A 17,720-nucleotide genomic window follows, 5' to 3' on the forward strand; every position below is an offset into this window, starting at 1 on the left:
TTTTTTTTTTTTTTAATGACATTAGGACTGGCTTAAAAACAAGTGAAAATAATTAGGAAGCAGATAATTAAGACAGGATGACAATGATGATAATGGTATAGGTAATTTAAGCTCACATTAGAAACTTAGATGCTAGCAAGAAGAAGGAAACCCAAACCTGTCCTTCTTCCTACCACTGTTAATAGTTGGTGTATTTTTCTAGTCTTTGTTTTTTTTCCCTCTCTGATAAGAAAGTTGTAAAAATTCTATCTTCTCATTGAAACGGTGTTTCTGATCCTTTTTTATAGCTATAATTTGACCTTATTTTCTTTGCCTGGGATTGCATAGAACAATAGAGGTGGCAGGTGGATCATTGGTCATCCTGAGAGGCATGAAAGGCTTTCTGTGAACAAATCTGGCGACAGTTGTCTGCAGGGCCTGGCTCACTGCTTCAGGCAGAAACAGAATAGCAGTGGACACATGACTATCTGGTCTCACCTCTCCTATTCTTCTCTTGTCTCAGGAGATAGAGACCTCAGAGCCCTGCAGCTGTATCCACTTCACCAATTACAGTATCCTCATTGGAACCAATAAATTCTACGAAATCGACATGAAGCAGTACACACTCGAGGGTAGGGCTTGTGTCCCTTTCCCCACTCCACGCATGGCTCAGGCCTTGCTGAGAACTGGAGGTCATTCCTGAGGCCCTGCTTCTCACCTGCCTTTTCAGAATTCCTGGATAAGAATGACCATTCCTTGGCACCTGCCGTATTTGCCTCCTCTTCCAACAGTTTCCCTGTCTCCATCGTGCAGGTGAACAGTGCAGGCCAGCGAGAGGAGTATTTGCTGTGTTTCCACGGTGAGTCAGGACTGCGCCCACTGCTGTGCTGGGTGCATGTAGATGTGAGAAATCCCAGGTCAGGCCCGTGAGGGGCTGGGGGCTGGTCACTGGGGCTCTGGGTCAGGGTGGATCCTGCTGGAGGTACAGAGAATGTCGTTCCAGCACTGCCTAGGACCCTGGGGGATTTTTCTCCTTTCCCCTGGACACTAGTGCAGTCTGATTTGATCACATTTCTCTCCAAAGAGCAGGCGTTTTTCCCCCTTCTCTATGTCTGTCTTCCTCTCTCTTCCTCACTTCCTTTCTCTGGCCTTATTTGTTTTCTACTTTCCCTTTTTAAAAAATCTCTAGGTCTTTCAGTCTCTCCCTGTCTCTGGGTCTCCCTGTCTTTTCTTTCTTCCCTCTTCCCCTTTTTTTGTATTCCCTTTCTCCCTTTTCTTCCCTTTCCTTTGAGTCTTCTCTCTTTAACAAAATTTAGTAAGTTAAAGATTTCTTTTAATTAAAATATTTCTCATATTTATTAAAACTGAGAGATGCCTCAGCAGAGATCCTGTGCTTTCAACCGCCCGGTTAAACCTGGCTAGTCATTCCCTTGCTTCTTTTTCTCCCTCTCTGTCACTGGCACTCCACGTGTGGCTGTGGTAACGCCCGTGTGCTCTTGACACCTTGTAGAATTTGGGGTGTTTGTGGATTCTTACGGAAGACGAAGCCGCACAGACGATCTCAAGTGGAGTCGCTTACCTTTGGCCTTCGGTACGTGAGGCATGGTGTAGGGGGCTTCTCTTTTGCTAGCAGCTGAGGTCCTGGGAAAGAATTGCAAGTAGAATATTTTGTTGGGGTGAGGGGGGGCCTTAAACACTGTGCTCATGAATTCCGTTAGATATAAAGTACGTGTACTGTATGTACCAGTCACCTGAATAAATGCTCATGACAAAAATTCTGAGGCTTAATGAGGAATTGCCTAAGCCACATCCACCAGGCAACAGTGAAATATTTGCTGGGCTCTAATGATAGAAAGGATTCTGTCTCCTCTGGATTTATTTCAGTCATTTTCAAAGGTGCATAGTAGCCCATGGCATAGCTGAACACCTATTAATTTAACCAGTTTTAATTAAGCAAAGCAGTAAGGTCACGCCCATTCTTTTTGTAAGTGTAAACAACTCTTCAGTGAACATCTTTATATTAATCTTTGTACATTTGTCAAGTAGTATCATAAATTCCTAAAAGTAGAGCTACCGGGTCGAACAGTAAACACACATACACATGAATGTGTGCGTATATTAATATATCTATGTGAATATTCTTAAGTGCCATTATGGCCAAAGTACCCTTCAAGGCTATTTTGTTTCTTGCTGCATAAAAACCCATTCCAAAACTTAGTGACTTAAAAGAACAGCTTATCATTGCCCCTGATTCTATGACTAGACCAGTGGTTCTCAACTTCCTAAAGCCGTGACCCTTTAATACAGTTCCTCATGTTGTGGTGACCCCCAACTATAAAATTATTTTCATTGCTCACTGCTACCACATTGTACTGGTTAGAACAGGCCACAGGCTCAGCCCAGATTCAAGGCAAGGAAAGTACATGAGTGCTTGAGTGCTGGGAAGCATGACTAAAATAGTCTAATACCAAAGTAGGCTGGGTGAGGTGGCTTGCACCTGTAATCCCAGCACTTTGGGAAGCCAAGATTAGAGGATCGCTTAAGGCCACGAGTTTGAGACCAGCTTGGGCAACATAGCAAGACCCATCTCTACAAAAAAAAAGAAAGGATTCATGCCTGTATTCTCAGCTACTTAGGAAGCTGATGCAGGAGGATCTCTTGAGCCCAGGAGTTCACTGCTGTGAGCTGTGATCATGCCACTGCAGTCTAGCATGGGTGACAGAGTGAGACCCTGTCTCTAAATAATAATAATAATAATAATAATACCAAAGTAATAATTTACCACCAGGAATAATTGTGATAATCACCTTTTCCCTTTTAGGCAGAAAACATTTCTAGTTGTATCCTCTAGTTTTAGTGACACTGTGAAACAGAGATAGAGTATTAAGAGACCAGAAATAACTCATTATCTGTGAATTTGGGATTTTTTCTTTTAACTTTTCATAGATGTTTACAATCAAACAGTTTAAAAGGCATATAACTAAAACTCTCACCCATGTTACCCATCTCCCCAATTCTCCATCCCTGTTCCTCCAAAGGAAAAAGCTTTTAGGAGTTTCTTATCCTTCCAGTGCTTTATGCAATTACAAGCACATTAAAAAAATATATTTTTCCCATCTGTTTTTGTTTTTAAATCAGTAAGGTAACACAATTTACACATTATTCTGAACCTTACCTTATGCTCTGAGTGATGTACCTTGGATTTTTTTTTTCCAATATCTTTTGGCTTCTTTGTGCATTTTTACAGCTGTGTAGAATTCCATAGATGTTTATTTAACCAATCCCCTATAATGTACACTTGAATTGTTTCCCATATTCTGCTGTAACACAAACAAATTGACGATGAATATACTCAAACATGCATGATTATCCTGGCACATGGATAAATTCCTCTACGTGAGATTGCTGGGTCCAAGAATGCATTACAGCCAGATTTTTATTTTCTCTCTTTTAACCCTTTGTCCTGTGCTCTTCCTTTATGGTGGCCACACAGCCTACAGAGAACCTTATCTGTTTGTGACCCACTTCAACTCACTCGAAGTAATTGAGATCCAGGCCCGCTCGTCACTGGGGTAAGTAAGCATTGCCCTACTCTGCTTCAAAAACCTTAGGTATGAGGCAAAGGTGTTGGGGTGGGCCCATGTTTCTTCCTAACCTGCTTAGCAATGGAGGTAACTTGCAATGATTGCAAACTCTTATCTGGAACTTCGCAGGACCCCTGCCCGAGCATATTTGGAAATCCCGAATCCACGCTACCTAGGCCCTGCAATTTCCTCGGGAGCAATTTACCTGGCATCCTCGTACCAGGATAAATTAAGGGTCATCTGCTGCAAAGGAAACCTTGTGAAGGAGTCGGGCACTGACCACCATCGGGTCCCTTCCACCTCCCGCAGGTAACAGAACTCTTCCCTCCCTCATTACTGGAGGCAGAGTGCTTTTCTGCAAGGCAGAAGGAAATCTTACTCAAGTAGTTGAGGTTTTCCCAATCTTCCCTTTGGCCATGAGCAATAACCACCTGTTTCTTTGAGATCTGCGGTACTGAAATGATACAGTCTTTTATGAGCATTCAGGAGAATTATAAAATCCCCCCTTATAAAGGTTAGAAGAGAACATTCTGGTCTTTCCCTCATGGCTGTGGGATTACAATGATGTGTAAAATCTCAGAGCACAGATTACACATTCATTGCCTTAGCAGATATTTGGCTGTGCTCACTGTTGGGCTTGCAGGTGGAGGTGTGATGGTGAATGAACCAGACATAGCCCTTCTCTGCTCAAAGCCCTGTGGGAGAGAGACACTGGTGGTCAGGCATGATAGCACAGAAGGGTGAGGCCATGGTGAAGTAGTGTGAAGCACCTAGGAGTTCAGACTTGGAGACCAGGAAGGATTTCCCATCAGTAGTGAGGCTGGGGGGCTGGGGACAGGGAGGGCAGTGAGGTGTGCTCAGGCAGCAAGGAAAGGTATGCCACGCCTGGACATCCACAGGTGACACCTGGGATTTCCAGCCTGCCTGGTGGCTTCTGTGGAATTCAAAACCTCCTAAACACGATGGGACTGATATTCATTTCAAATTTTATTTTTAATGTTTTACTTACTTTCTTGAGTCAGTAATCTAATTGTAGGGCACAAAATTCAAAGGCCACAAAAGGTGCATCATACAGAGTCACTCTTCTGGCCGTCTCATACTCCCACCTCTCTTCACCCTCTGCCACCCAGGGCCCCACCCAGGAAAAGACTAATTTTTTTAGGCTTTTGGGTTTCTATTTATAGATCCTTTACACATATTTAGTCAGCCCCCAGTGTCCATGGGCTTTGCACAGAGATTCAACAAACCACGGATTGAAAATACTTGAAAAAAATCGTATCTGTTCTGCACATTTACAGACTTTTTTATCGTCATTCCCTAAACAGTATGGTATAACAACTTTTTACAGAGCATTTACATTATATTAGGTAAGTAATCTAAAGATGATTTAAGGGGGATATGTAGGTTATGTGCAAATACTGCTCCATTTCATATCAGAGACTTGAGCATCTACAGATTTTGGGATTCATGGGAAGTTCTGGAGCCAATCCCCACGGACACCAAGGGATGGCTGTACAAGCAGATGTGTGTGTATGCACACGCATGTGTATATGTATTCTTCCATCTTTTTTATTACACTCTTTGCTGAGATAATTCACATACCATAACACTTACCCTTTGAAGTATACAATCAGAGGTGTGTTGTTTATCTATAGATTGGTGCAACCGTCACCACAACCTAATTTTAGAACATTTTTATCACCTCAAAAAGAATTATTTTTTTCCCCCACTCGTATCACTGCTTCATGTACTTGCCATGTTTAATGATTGCCACTGATAGTTTTGCCTGGGCATAGGACTTTTTTTTTTCTTTTTTCTAGACAGAGTCTCACTTTGTTGCCCTTGGCAGAGTGCTGTGGCATACAGCTCACAGCAGCCTCAAACTCTTGGGCTTCAGCAATTCTCCTGCCTCAGCCTCCCATGTAGCTGGGACTACAGACGCGCACAACACCTGGCTATTTTTTTGGTTGTAGTTGTCATAGTTGTTTAGCAGGCCTAGGCTGGGCTTGTGTTGCCATAAGGGTCTCATAGAAAAGCGATGTCGCGAAGAATAAGCACACTTATTGAAATTGTATCTTAAATAAAGGTGACCATCTGCTGGCTCAGGCAAAATGGCGAGCTTCTTTATTTGCAGTTGGCTTATATAGGGAATTTTGTACATGAGCACAATGCAGCAATGACCTCATTGATACATTTAAACAGTTTATGAACACCCGTCCTGTAAGTAGCTCCTTCCTAGTAATCTGATAATCCACCCAACTATACCTTTAAGCACAATCCTTTCAATGTAACCCGGTTTAACATAACTTAATGAAGAACATGTCATCAGTTATTACTTTCTTTGTTCTTATCTGATAAAGCCTAAGGCTACAGGGGAAAGAGACAATTTAGGTGTTTCACCTATAGCTCGAACCCACCAGCCTCCGTGTATGTGGCTGGCGCCCTAACCACTGACCTACCAGCACCAAGCCGGGAATTTTCTTAATGAGCAAGTCCTATGTTGGGTCAAATAAAGACAAGCCCTGAGAAAGTGGGTGTTTTCAAGGAGGTAGCCAGATAGGTCAGATAGTGACAATTTTCTGGGGATGGGTGGTTTTAGAAAACTTCAGTCATGATCTCCTCCTTCCAATGGCTGTGAGAGTACTGCTTTTCACACCTCCTGTGGTTATAAGGCAGCTGATCGCAACTCTAATGCAGTAGGGCATGGAGGGATTAATATGTCACAAAACTTGCTGTTTTTACTGAGATTCCATTGTATTTCTTGCACAAATACCCTTCAGATTGTTGTAGACCTTTTTTGCAACATGGTTGGTCAGTGTGGTTTTTAATCCCAGGAACTTGCTGGAAAGCCAGAGATGCCTAGTAAGCAGGTGCTTCTAATGCTTTGGGTTTGAGCCTGACTCAAGAGTGACTGCTCAGGGGCCAGGTGCAGTAGCTCACGACTGTAATCCCAGCACTCAGGAGGCCAAGGAAGTGGATTGCCTGAGCTCACGAGTTCGAGACCAACCTGAGCAAGAGCAAGACCCCATCTCTATAACATAGGTGGGTGTTGTGGCAGGTGCCTGTAATCCCAACTACTTGGGAGGCAGAGGCAAGAGAATCATTTGAACCCAAGAGTTTGAGGTTGCTGTGAGATACGATGCCACAGCACTCTACTGAGGGTGACCAAGTGAGACTGTCTCAAAAAAAAAAAAAAGAGTGACTGCTCAAAGGACTAAGGTTAATTTCCAGAGTTCTGAAAAGTTGATTTTGACCATTTTTTGCCAGTGTTGCTTTTGCTTTTATGGAGAAACAGGTTTTTAGAGTTCCTTACTCTGACATTCCAGAAGAGTTCTTCCCCTTCTTTTTAATAAAAGTGATAACATGCTATGCATACACTCCTGTACCTTAATGTATCTTGAAGATTGCTCCATGTCAGTGTAAGAAGTGTTTCTTCATTCTTTGTTCTTACTGTTTATTCAGATGTTTGCACAGCATTCCTTCCCATGGTTGTACTTTAATTTATTTCATTGCTCCTTTATCAGTGGCTGTTTGGGTTGTTTCCAGTCTGTTGCTATAGTAAATGACTTTGTACTTATGTCATTTTTGCTTGCTGAGGAATCTGATAAGTTTCTGGAGAAGGAATGGATGGGTGACAGCAGGTGTGCATTTGTAATTCTGATAGATGTTGCTGAGTTTTCCTCCCCTGAGGCTGCTTCCATCTGTAATCACACCAGTCACTGTGGAAGTGGGACCAGCCTTGTCTTCTCACAGAGGGTTGGGAGCCAGATCTATGTATAAGAAGTCTGAAACCTTGGTCTGCAAAGAAAGTCTGAAATTATTTAACCTGGGGTTATAGGACTTTAATTTTCTAGCCAGCCCTCCATGCCCATCCTATAAATAGTTGTGTACCCCCTACCATGTGCCAGATGAAAGCTCTGGGGTTGAGGATATAGAGATGAAGAAAACACTGTTTTCTTATTCTCAAGGGACTCATAGTTGGGTAGAGGAGCCATGTCTAAGTTTACATATTGGAAAAAATTCTGGCCCTATTTCCTAATGTTACCCTTTCTTTTGTTGGTGGATAGGAGTTAATTAATTGGAAATGCTTGGTTAGTATGGTTTTAATCCCAGGAATTTGCTGAAAAAACAAAAATGTCAATAAGCAAGTCATCCTAATTCCTTTGGTTTGACCCCGCCTCAAGAGAGACTGCTCAGGGGGCTATAGGCCTCCCTCGAAAAGGTCTGATCATCTTTAAGTAATGTCTAAGTCATGCCAGAAATAAATCGAAATAATCAGATTTTTTTACCCCTATTGCCTAGTTAGATGGCACTTTGCTTTTGAGACTATGTCATCTTTCTGTAAGGAGTTGCCATTCTGTGGTCAAATGGTTCTGTGAACAGGGGCAGAAATAATGTGCTTGCTTTCCTGCTGTTGACCAGGATGTCTGTAACGTCAGCAGTTAGTTTGTACTTATCTCTTGGCTTATGCTGTAGAATCATCTTTTTGTTGCTGACTGCTTTGGGCAGGTCAGATGTAAGAAGGTGGCTTGGCTGGGTGTGATGCACTGCAGGCCTTGCTGCCCTGGTGTGTTTAGCAGAGCAGGAAATGTAACTCTTTGCAAAAAAACATAAAATTGATGTAGTAGATCCTTGGTCATTAAAGGATAAGGAGATGGAAGACTGCCCAGTTGGCTTAGAATGAAGGGTGTGTTCTTTCCTCCCATTCATCTGACATCCTCAATGGCCTTCCTGGAGCCATCTGTCTTCCCCTCGGCAGTGAGCACCCTCTCATTTGCTTTATGATGGGCCCTTGTGGACACATTTTATGATTTCTCTTCCACTACAGAAAGGCTTAACATAATTTTCCTGCTTGGAATTTATTTATTTATTTTTATTTGTCTTCCATTTCTCAAAGCCAACTGGCTAGAGATAAATATAAACCTTGATTTCAAGATGATGTTTCAAGTGTGAGTTATCTCATATTCTTCTGCTGCACAGACAACAGGGGCTTCTGGTCTTTTGAGCATTTGTTGCCTGAATCTCCATAGTGGGCAATGTCTGGGGAAACAAATGAATGACTTGAAACCATTTACTATGAACTGACCCCTAACAGAATTATCTCCACTCATCAATATCTCTGTATTGTGGCCGGGTGCGGTGGCTCTTGCCAATGATCTTAGCACTCTGGGCTGCCTAGTTCGGTGGATTGCTTGAGCTCAGGAGTTTAAGACCAGCTTGAGCAAGAGTAAGACTCTGCTTCTACTAAAAAAAAAAAATAGAAAAACTAGCCAGGTGTTGTGGTAGGCACCTGTAGTCTCAGCTACTCAGGAGGCTGAGGCAAGAGAATTGCTTGAGCTTAATAGTTTGAGGTTGCTGTGACCTATGACACCTTGGCATATTACCCAGGGTGAAAGAGTGAGACTCTTGTCTCTAAAAAAGAAAAAAAATCTCTGTTTTACTTTAGAGGAGGAACTGGCAAACTTCTTCTGTAAAGGTCTGGAGGGTAAATATTTTTGGCTTTGCAGGCTATATGGTTTCTGTCTCAAGTATGTAATCCTGTTGTAGTATGGAAGCAGCTGTAGACAGTGCATAAACCAATTAGCATATCTATGTTCCAATAAAACTTTATTTATAAAAAGGGGAATCTTTTAGATTTGGCCCTCAAGTGTGTTCTAGAGGCCCTCCTCACCCATTGAGTCTCTGACTTTCTCTGTCTCATCTCAATTATGAATATTGATGGGGGAGGGGATTCTGTTAAGAGATCAATAATTGAAGAGAAACAAATGAACAAGTTGATGAAACAATAACCTCTTCCAAAGAGAAGGATTTAAATATCAGGATTAAGATAAGCCTTTGGGAAACCAATGATGCTCTCAATTCTTATTTTTATTTTTGAGACAGAGTCTCAAGCTGTCACCCTTGGTAGAGTGCTATGGCGTCACAGCTCACAGCAACCTCAAACTCTTGGGCATAAGGGATTCTCTTGCCTGAGTCTCCCAAGTAGCTGGGACTATAGGCACCCACCACAACGCCCGGCTATTTTTAGAGGTGGGGTCTCACTCTGGCTCAGCTTAGTCTTGAGCTCATGAGCTCAGGTAATCCCCCTGCCTCGGCCTCCCAGAGTGCTAGGATTATAGGCATGAGCCACCGTGCCCGGCCCCAAAGTCCCATATTAATGTAAAGGATGTCATAGCATGTCATCTATAGTTTTATTGAGAAAATTAGAGCAACATGAATTGTCACATGATTCATACTTGGTTCAATATTTTATCACAAAATAAACTATTTTTCTGATTTCAAGTTTTATTTTCCAAGATAAAGCCCCAATCAATCAAAACTTGTCTTCAAGGAATATACATTATAAAATTTTGTCTCCATTTTAAGTAGGTTGCTTTCTCCTAGCATCAGTTTATGCTCAGGTAACGAGGAGCTCAGTACTTTTTTCATAGATGAGGGGTAGGAGGAATTGAGTCAGAAGGCCACATTTCAGTTCTCTGTATTTCTGGATCTTGTATCTTCACAGAGATAGTTAAGGCTGTGGGTTTGTGGGAATCTTCATCTGAAATATCCAAGGCAGGACTGGTAGAGGATTGGGTTGGTCATGCAGAAAGGCCCCCACATTTTCAGATGTTTAGTTATTAATCATCAATCTTTGGGGCCTGGGATGGTTTTTGAGCCAGCTATACTATTTTGGTCTGTCCTGCTCAGTTTCCTAATTATATCATGCCTGACCTCTGCACCTCTCTGTCATCTTATGGCCATGTCTATGAGTTGTCAGCTTTCTGAGCAGCCACATCTGGATCAGGTGCCCCATAGACTCTTGGAAAGATACTTGGAGAGAAAGGTAACCAAACACCAGGGCCAGAAGGGGGACAGACAAGGCAGCTGACAGTGACCAGTACAGGCTTCCTCAAAACTGTTCCTTACCACCAACGTCCTTTGTGAGTCCCTGACTTCTAGGTGTCAGCAGGCTTAACTCCTCGGTGAAGACTACCTTCTAGGCTCTGCAAAATACTAGTATAGGGATCATGAGATTACCCTGCTCTCTCTTGGAATCCCAGCTCTCCTTGAGCTAGCTTGGGCAAGTCATCTAACTTCTGTCTCCATTTTCTTGCCTGTATAATGAGGCTTATGCTTTGTAGCTCACAGAGCTGTTGTGATGATGTAACCACTCAATGAGACAGTGCAGGTAAAGAGCTTCGCACGGGGCCTGATACACGCTAGGTGCTCACTGTATCAAAGTCTGTGCAAGACCAGGAAGCTTGGTTTTCTTTTGTCATCTTTGCTGTCTTCTTGTTCTCACTACCAAAATTGAACAGAAAGTCTGAGATACTCTGGGTCTTTTTCTAATAATCAGTGGTGAGGCTGGGGCTTGGGGGGTGCTCCGGGAAGGAGAATGTCCCTTCCTCTCACTGGGGTGTGGCTCTGCAGCTCCCAACCTCTCTCTCTTGTCACTAGCAGCCCCAACAAGCGAGGCCCGCCCACGTACAATGAGCACATCACCAAGCGTGTGGCCTCCAGCCCAGCGCCACCTGAAGGGCCCAGCCACCCCCGAGAGCCAAGCACACCCCACCGCTACCGTGAGGGGCGGACAGAGCTGCGCAGGGACAAGTCTCCTGGCCGCCCCCTGGAGCGGGAGAAGTCCCCGGGCCGCGTGCTGAGCACACGGAGGGAGCGGTCCCCCGGGAGGCTATTTGAAGACAGCAGCAGGGGCCGGCTGCCTGCAGGAGCCGTGAGGACCCCACTGTCCCAGGTCAATAAGGTGAGGCAGCATTCTCAGGCCCGCATATCTGTCATGGAAGCCAAGAGTGACTCAGGGAGCGGAGACCCCTCAGGGCTACTGTTTTAAAAGTAGGAACCTCACCACTGTCATTCAGGCTTTGTGAGACATACGGGTTTAGGAAGAAAATATACTTTATTTAAGAAGAAGCTTCCTAAATAAATGGATAACCTATATGTGCTTACAAAGGAGAATGTGTATGTTTATATCTCAAAATGCAATGGTTACTGAAAGTATATTGTTCTCTTCCCCAGAGGAAAATGTTAGCAGTTTCTAGATATTTGGCACATATAGGCAGATATGTATGTATTCTCCTTTTTAAACATATATAATAGTTCTACAAAATGTTCCATGTTTTTTTTTTAAACACATACACACATATGTATATAGGAAGTTATTTTTTCCTGGAAGGTGACATAGAAACTGGTAACAATTGCCTTCTAAAGAACTTTGAGCTTTTTGAAATTTTTAACTTGTACACATGTATTATCTATATAATTTTCAGGTTAGCAGTTGAGGAGATAGATAGATGTGCTGGAGACAGAGGAGCTCCTGTGAGCAAGGGAGAGACCAAGTGCCCTCTTAGCAGGCTGGCTGCTTCTAGGAGGCCACTCTGGACAGAGCCACTTTTCTGTCATTCAGAGCTGATTTTGTGGATGGGATTCTTTTTCTGATGCCACCTGCAGTTCACTGTTGGCAGCTTTGCTAGTAAAGATAGAAGGAAAAGTTATCCAGTTGTTTTTTTTTTTTCTTTTCTTATCCCTTCTGATTTACCAGTAAAACTGCATGTGCGTGCATCCATCAGTCAGAAGTGCACACATAGCCTAGCGACTTTTCAGGGAGTTTCACTCCCTGGCTGACCCCAGGTTTTGAGGGCTGGCTCTGTGCCTTGGTGCTGCCCTGCAGAGCCCTCACTGTCAGCTTCTGAAGGTACACACCAGCTGCTGCAAATTCCTATTTGGGTTATGTGAAGTGGGCTAAAACCCTTCCTCTTTATTTTCTCCTAGGTCTGGGACCAGTCTTCAGTATAAAAGTCAGCCAGGAAAACCAAGTCCTCATTTCAACCTGCAGGAAAACACCAAACACACTATGGAACTGTGCTGAAGGGGACCCCAGCGCCCATCTGCTCAGCCGCACTGTGGCACAGATGGACCCAGATCCGCCTTGGCATGGACACCCCTGTCTCCAGGAGGTGCCGGTGGCTGAGGCTTTTAGGAGCTGTCAGCGCTCGGTGCCCCCTCTGGGCACCTTCCTGCAGTCATCTCTTTGCACTTTGTTACTCTTTCAAAGCATTCATAGACTTTTGTACCTAGCTCTAGCCTGTACCAGTTCATCAAAGGAAACCAACTGGGACGCTAACTACATGTTTAGGATCCTAATTAGCAACTTGAAGATCCTAGGATTGGTTGGTCTTTTTTTGTTTGTTTGTTTTTTTTTTTTTTAAGACAACAGAATTCTTAATAGATTTGAATAGCAATGTATTTCCTGTTGTAGTCATTTTTAGCTAGATCACATCATCAGGTCTTTGCTACTGAAGCGTAGTGTAGAAGCGCCCCATCAATTGGCTACCCTCCCGCATTCATGTAGGTTCATTCTTGTTCCTGTCCATTTCTCATAGATGGCCCTGCTTTACCCAGGGTGATGTCATAGCCTAATGTTTACTGTTCTCATTGCCTTTTATGGCCTTGACGCCTTCCCCTCCCACCAGCTGAGAATGTATGGAGGTCATCAGGCCTCAGCTTGGAGGCAGTGACTTGGGGCCAAGGGACCTTGCAAAGCTTTCCTTCCTGACCCTCAGCGTCATCTCCCCAGCCTGCTATCCCCGCTTTCCATGTCGCTTTGGCCAGGAAAGCATGTAATAGACTTGTTCTGAGCCCAGCATTTATGGTCTCGGGGTCGGGGTGGGGGCTACAGGTGCCCACCTCCTGATTGTGACGGTGCACTGTCCCTGTGTGGGATGGGGGAGGTGCCCATCCAGGAATTTTGCATGGCGGTCCACTGCATGTGCTCCCCACCTGGCTGACCCCCCTGGGTTACTCTGCTGATATATTACTCCCATCCCATATCTCCCACCAAATCGAGACCCTCTGACGACTTGCCAACTAACTGGCCACAACTAGCTGCAGTCTGTAGCACTGAACAAACAAAAACCAAAACGCTCAAGCCTTACGACCAGAGAAGGATTTCAGCAAACCACCACCTCCCACTCAGTATCCTCTCCGACCTTCACACTTCCCTGCCGACTCCCTTGTGGACGACTCTTGTGTTCACACAAAATCCAGCACGGTTCTACCCCACAAAACTGTGACTTCCCAAATGAGCCTTTCCCTAGGGCTAGACTTAAGACCAGGAAGTTTGGGAAAGAAGCCGCAGCTCAACTTTTCCAACTCTGCCCGGGTTGGGAAGCCCTCCTTAGGTGCAGTGCGGCTCCCACTGTGTCTCTACCCTCTTATTAGAGTATGAAATTCCTGGCAACTGGTATAGAACCAACCTAGAGGCTTTGCAGTTGGCAAGCTAACTAGCGGCCTTATTTCTGCCTTTAATCTCCCACAAGGCATCTCTTGCTTTGGATTCTCCAGGACTCTTAGGCACGCCCTCAGTAGTAACCAAGGCACATCCTAGGTCAGCTGAAAGGTAGACCCATTTCCATCGCAGCCAGCAAACATGACCGTGTTTTCTTCAACCACGTGTCCACAGTTCAGATCCCTTTCTAGACTGCACCCTGCCCCAAATCCCAGCTCCTTCCTGCTCGTCTCTTAACCTAAGTGCTTTCTTGTTTGAAACGCCTACAAACCTCTGTGTTGTCTCACCTTGGCAAATGTCCTGCTGTTGTGTTTTGTGTGTTGCTTAGTGTCTTTGGGGTCATATGCCCATCCCTCCTACCCCCAAGGCAGATCTGACTGAATGTTTGCTGAAGATTTTGTCTCTTGGTCCACAGTATTTGGAAAGGTCACTGACAATTGGTCTTTCAGTCTTGGCATTTCATTTAGGATCTCCATGAGAAATGGGCTTCTGGAGCCCTGAAAGTATATATTATGTGTCTCATTTGTGAAATGCTTCCTGCTATATAGAACTAGCTCAAAAGACTGTACATATTTACAAGAAACTTTATATTCGTAAAAAAAAAAAAAAAAGGAAATTGAATTGGTTTCTACTTTTTTATTGTAAAAGGTGCATTTTTCAACACTTACTTTTGGTTTCAATGGTGGTAGTTGTGGACAGCCATCTTCCCTGGAGGGTGGGGAGCTCCGTGTGACCACCAAGATGCCAGCAGGAAATATCGTAACATGAAATTGCAGTCAAAAGCTTATTAACATAAATAAAGATTCTAGGTATCCAAAAGTACAGGCTTTTTCTTCATTATCTTTTTTTATTCAGAATGAGGGAGAGAACACAAGCAACAATTCAAGATCCACCTTGAGAGGAATGAACTTTGTTGTTGAACAATGGTGAAATAAAGCAATGATCTAAAAAATGTTTGCTTTAGTGCAATGACCTCTTCTTTTCCGGAGAGAGATCATAAAAAACTTATTGGCAGTGTGGTGTTGGCGTGGGCTTATTGGGACCTTCTTTACTTTTGAAGGAGGATTTTCCTCTGGAGTGGGGGGCAGGGAGCCGCATGGTGGTGGGAATGTGCTGCTTTCCTGGAATCAAGAGATGCGACATTGTAGAAGTTTGGTCAATATTTCCAGTGAACCACAAATTGGCTATTAAGGTCATTTTATAGGACTGCAGAGCTGGGAAGCTGCTTATGTAGTCAAATAGGCCATTTTGAAGGGATTACTCAAGAATGGATTACATAGTCCTGTAATGCAGCTAAACAGGAAAACAGGTCAACTTAAGATTTCTTTCATCTATTTTAAGGCCACTGAGAATTGAATAATGTAGATTTCTTTGGAGAGCAGAATTCAGATCAAGATAATTAAAAATGTAAATACTTCTATTTTTAACTGTATGAATTTTTATAGTCTGCAGGGTAACTTTTCTCCATTATTTTTCAATTCGTTAGTATGTATAAAGTTGCTTGATCCAGACAAACATTGGTTTTGGCAAATGGAGATTCATTTTGTGGTTCCTACTGCCTTTAGTCTGAATTTTTATTTTCAAATAAAGTAATCTGAGAATGGTCAAACTTTGTTTTGCAGGGTTGTATCTCACGTTGCTTGTGATGGGATCCAAAGATGCAATTCTGTTCCTCTTTTCTCTTTTACTGTTGGGCATAAACATCTGCCCCAAGGTTATAATTGCAAGAATGAAAATAATTCAGAAGATGAAGAAGTGAATATGTTGGAACCTTTCTTTCCTCATAGCATTAGAAAAGTATCTATTAAATACCAACCAACCATCTCAGTTTATCATACTGAGGGTTCTTGGCAGCTACAGAGTACTTCAAAAGCTAAATAAACATAGTTTGATTTCAAAAAAATGCACTAAGAAATGGTCTTTGGATCCTAAGGAACCACCTCAAAGAAGCAACAAATTACTCAGCCACACCATGAGGCCTAACCCTTTGTGCTGCCTCTTCTTTTTCTTAATCACAAAATTAGATATGTTTTCTCCATTTACAACTTAATTCTTACTAGACTAAAGATGTTGATTGCATAGTAAATTTCTTAACTGTTAAACTTTAGGATTTGGAAGCTTAGGTCAAAAAGATGATTTGCTTAATAGGACTTTTTCAGAATTGGCCCTCTTGGATTTTATTTGCTTTAGAAAACATTCATACAGATTTAAACCTAAAGCATAGACTTATATGTAAGGTGGGCCTCGAGGAGTGAGACCAGCTAAGCTTCCATTTACATACATGGTTATACTGGCTTATTCTATGGAGATTTTGCTTCCCTCCTCCCAGAGGGCATTTGGTGATGTCTAGAGATAATTTCTGGTTATCTCAACTGGGGGTATCGGATGGGTAGAGGTCAGGGATGTTGCTAAACATCCTACGATAGAGAAAAAGTCCTCACCACAGAGAGTTATCCAAAGTGCCAATAGTATCCAAGTGGACAACCCTTATTCTTCCTGGTCTGTTTTAGTTCCAGTCAGATTTATTTCTTGGCAGCTTAAATATTGCTGCTGATGTCTACAACATGAGGATTGTGGCTCTAGGCATACAGTATTTAAATGAGAAAAATATTATTTGCCTAATCAAAAGAATCTCTATTTTCCTGAAGCTCTGTTAGGATCCTCTTCAAAAGTTTGACAACAGTAATGGCAACTCTTAGGAGGATGCTGTAGATGGTTTTACAATTAGTTGGGATGACTTGGGTTTATGGAAGAAATGTGTACATGTCCATAATGTCCTTGTTTTCTCCTATATAGAAGACAACTGCAGTTGACATTCCAGGGCAGAAGGCTCTAGTTTCTGTTTCTCCACTGATTTTGCTGGTCCAGAGAGGTGTAGAGAGACTCCTCAAAAGCTGGATGATTTGGTGAGTGGTCTGTAGACTTGAGTCTTGGTTGATTTATTCAAACTTCTTATAAACATTAGGTGGATGTCTTAGTCCATTTAGTGCTGCTGTGACAAAATATCTGAGACTGGGTAATTTCTATAGAATAGAAATTTAAAAAGAAATTTATTTTCTAACAGCTCGGGAGGCTGGGAATTCCAAGATCAAGGTATGTGCAGGTTTGATTGTCTGGTGGGAACCATCTGCTTCTGAGGTGGCACCCTATTGTGTCTGGAGGAGAGAAATGCTATGTCGTGTGTACAAAAGGTGCAAGGGCAAAAGCTAGCTGAATACTGGAGGAAGCCCGTTTTATAAGGACCTGAATTTCATTCATGAGGGGAGGAGCTCTCATGACCTGATCACCTCTTAAAGGCCTTACTTCTTAATACTATCACATTGGCCCACATGAATTTTGAGGGGGGCACATTGAAACAATAGCAGCAGAGAATCAGATATGGGGAGGAGTACATGCTCAGCAGTGAAACTCTGAGGAACTGAGTGCTCATAAAGGAATTGAATTAAACAAAATGAAAATTTGTTCTTTACTAATAAGTTTTGTGCCTGGCCTCATCCATGGATGCTATCACTATGATGTTCCATGTTTTTGATCTTGGCCTTGGAGTCCTGGAGGTTTCCTCATTGAGCCAGTTGAGGTGCAGACCCCTTGACTTCCTGTGTGTGGCCCCATCCCAGTAATGTTGTCAAGGCCTTGTGGCTCCCAACGTGAAGTGAAAGGAGCCCTAGGGGTCATTTAGGGCTGCTCCAACCCCTCGTTTCTCGGGGGAGAAAATCACGCTCAGAGAGGCCATGTGATTTGCTTAAGGTCAGAAAGCTAGTCGGCAACTTAACCGGGTCAACACCTCTCATCTCTGTCCTATGTCCACTCTTTGAGAGGGAAGGGATGGTGGGGGAATGGTGACTACAGTAGACTTAGGACCTGTCTCAGAG

General features: G+C 43.2%; 1 protein-coding gene across 3 annotated transcripts in view; it reads left to right on the forward strand.

The window, feature by feature from the left end:
- The window catches only part of CIT (citron rho-interacting serine/threonine kinase), a 181,704-nt gene extending 166,907 nt beyond the window's left edge, over positions 1-14,797 (forward strand). For all 3 annotated transcript variants that reach the window (XM_003789925.1, XM_003789926.1, XM_023513311.1), the window contains 7 exons: positions 503-611; positions 710-838; positions 1,490-1,570; positions 3,473-3,551; positions 3,693-3,872; positions 11,004-11,307; positions 12,333-14,797. In XM_003789925.1, the coding sequence (XP_003789973.1) occupies positions 503-611; positions 710-838; positions 1,490-1,570; positions 3,473-3,551; positions 3,693-3,872; positions 11,004-11,307; positions 12,333-12,356 (906 nt within the window). In that variant the 3' untranslated portion in view covers positions 12,357-14,797. The remainder of the gene's footprint in view (positions 1-502; positions 612-709; positions 839-1,489; positions 1,571-3,472; positions 3,552-3,692; positions 3,873-11,003; positions 11,308-12,332) is intronic.
- Positions 14,798-17,720: the final 2,923 nt, after the last annotated feature.

This window comes from Otolemur garnettii, unplaced genomic scaffold (genome assembly GCF_000181295.1).
Source record: "Otolemur garnettii isolate 467f Iridium unplaced genomic scaffold, OtoGar3 scaffold00038, whole genome shotgun sequence".
In the NCBI taxonomy this organism is placed as follows: Eukaryota; Metazoa; Chordata; class Mammalia; order Primates; family Galagidae; genus Otolemur; species Otolemur garnettii.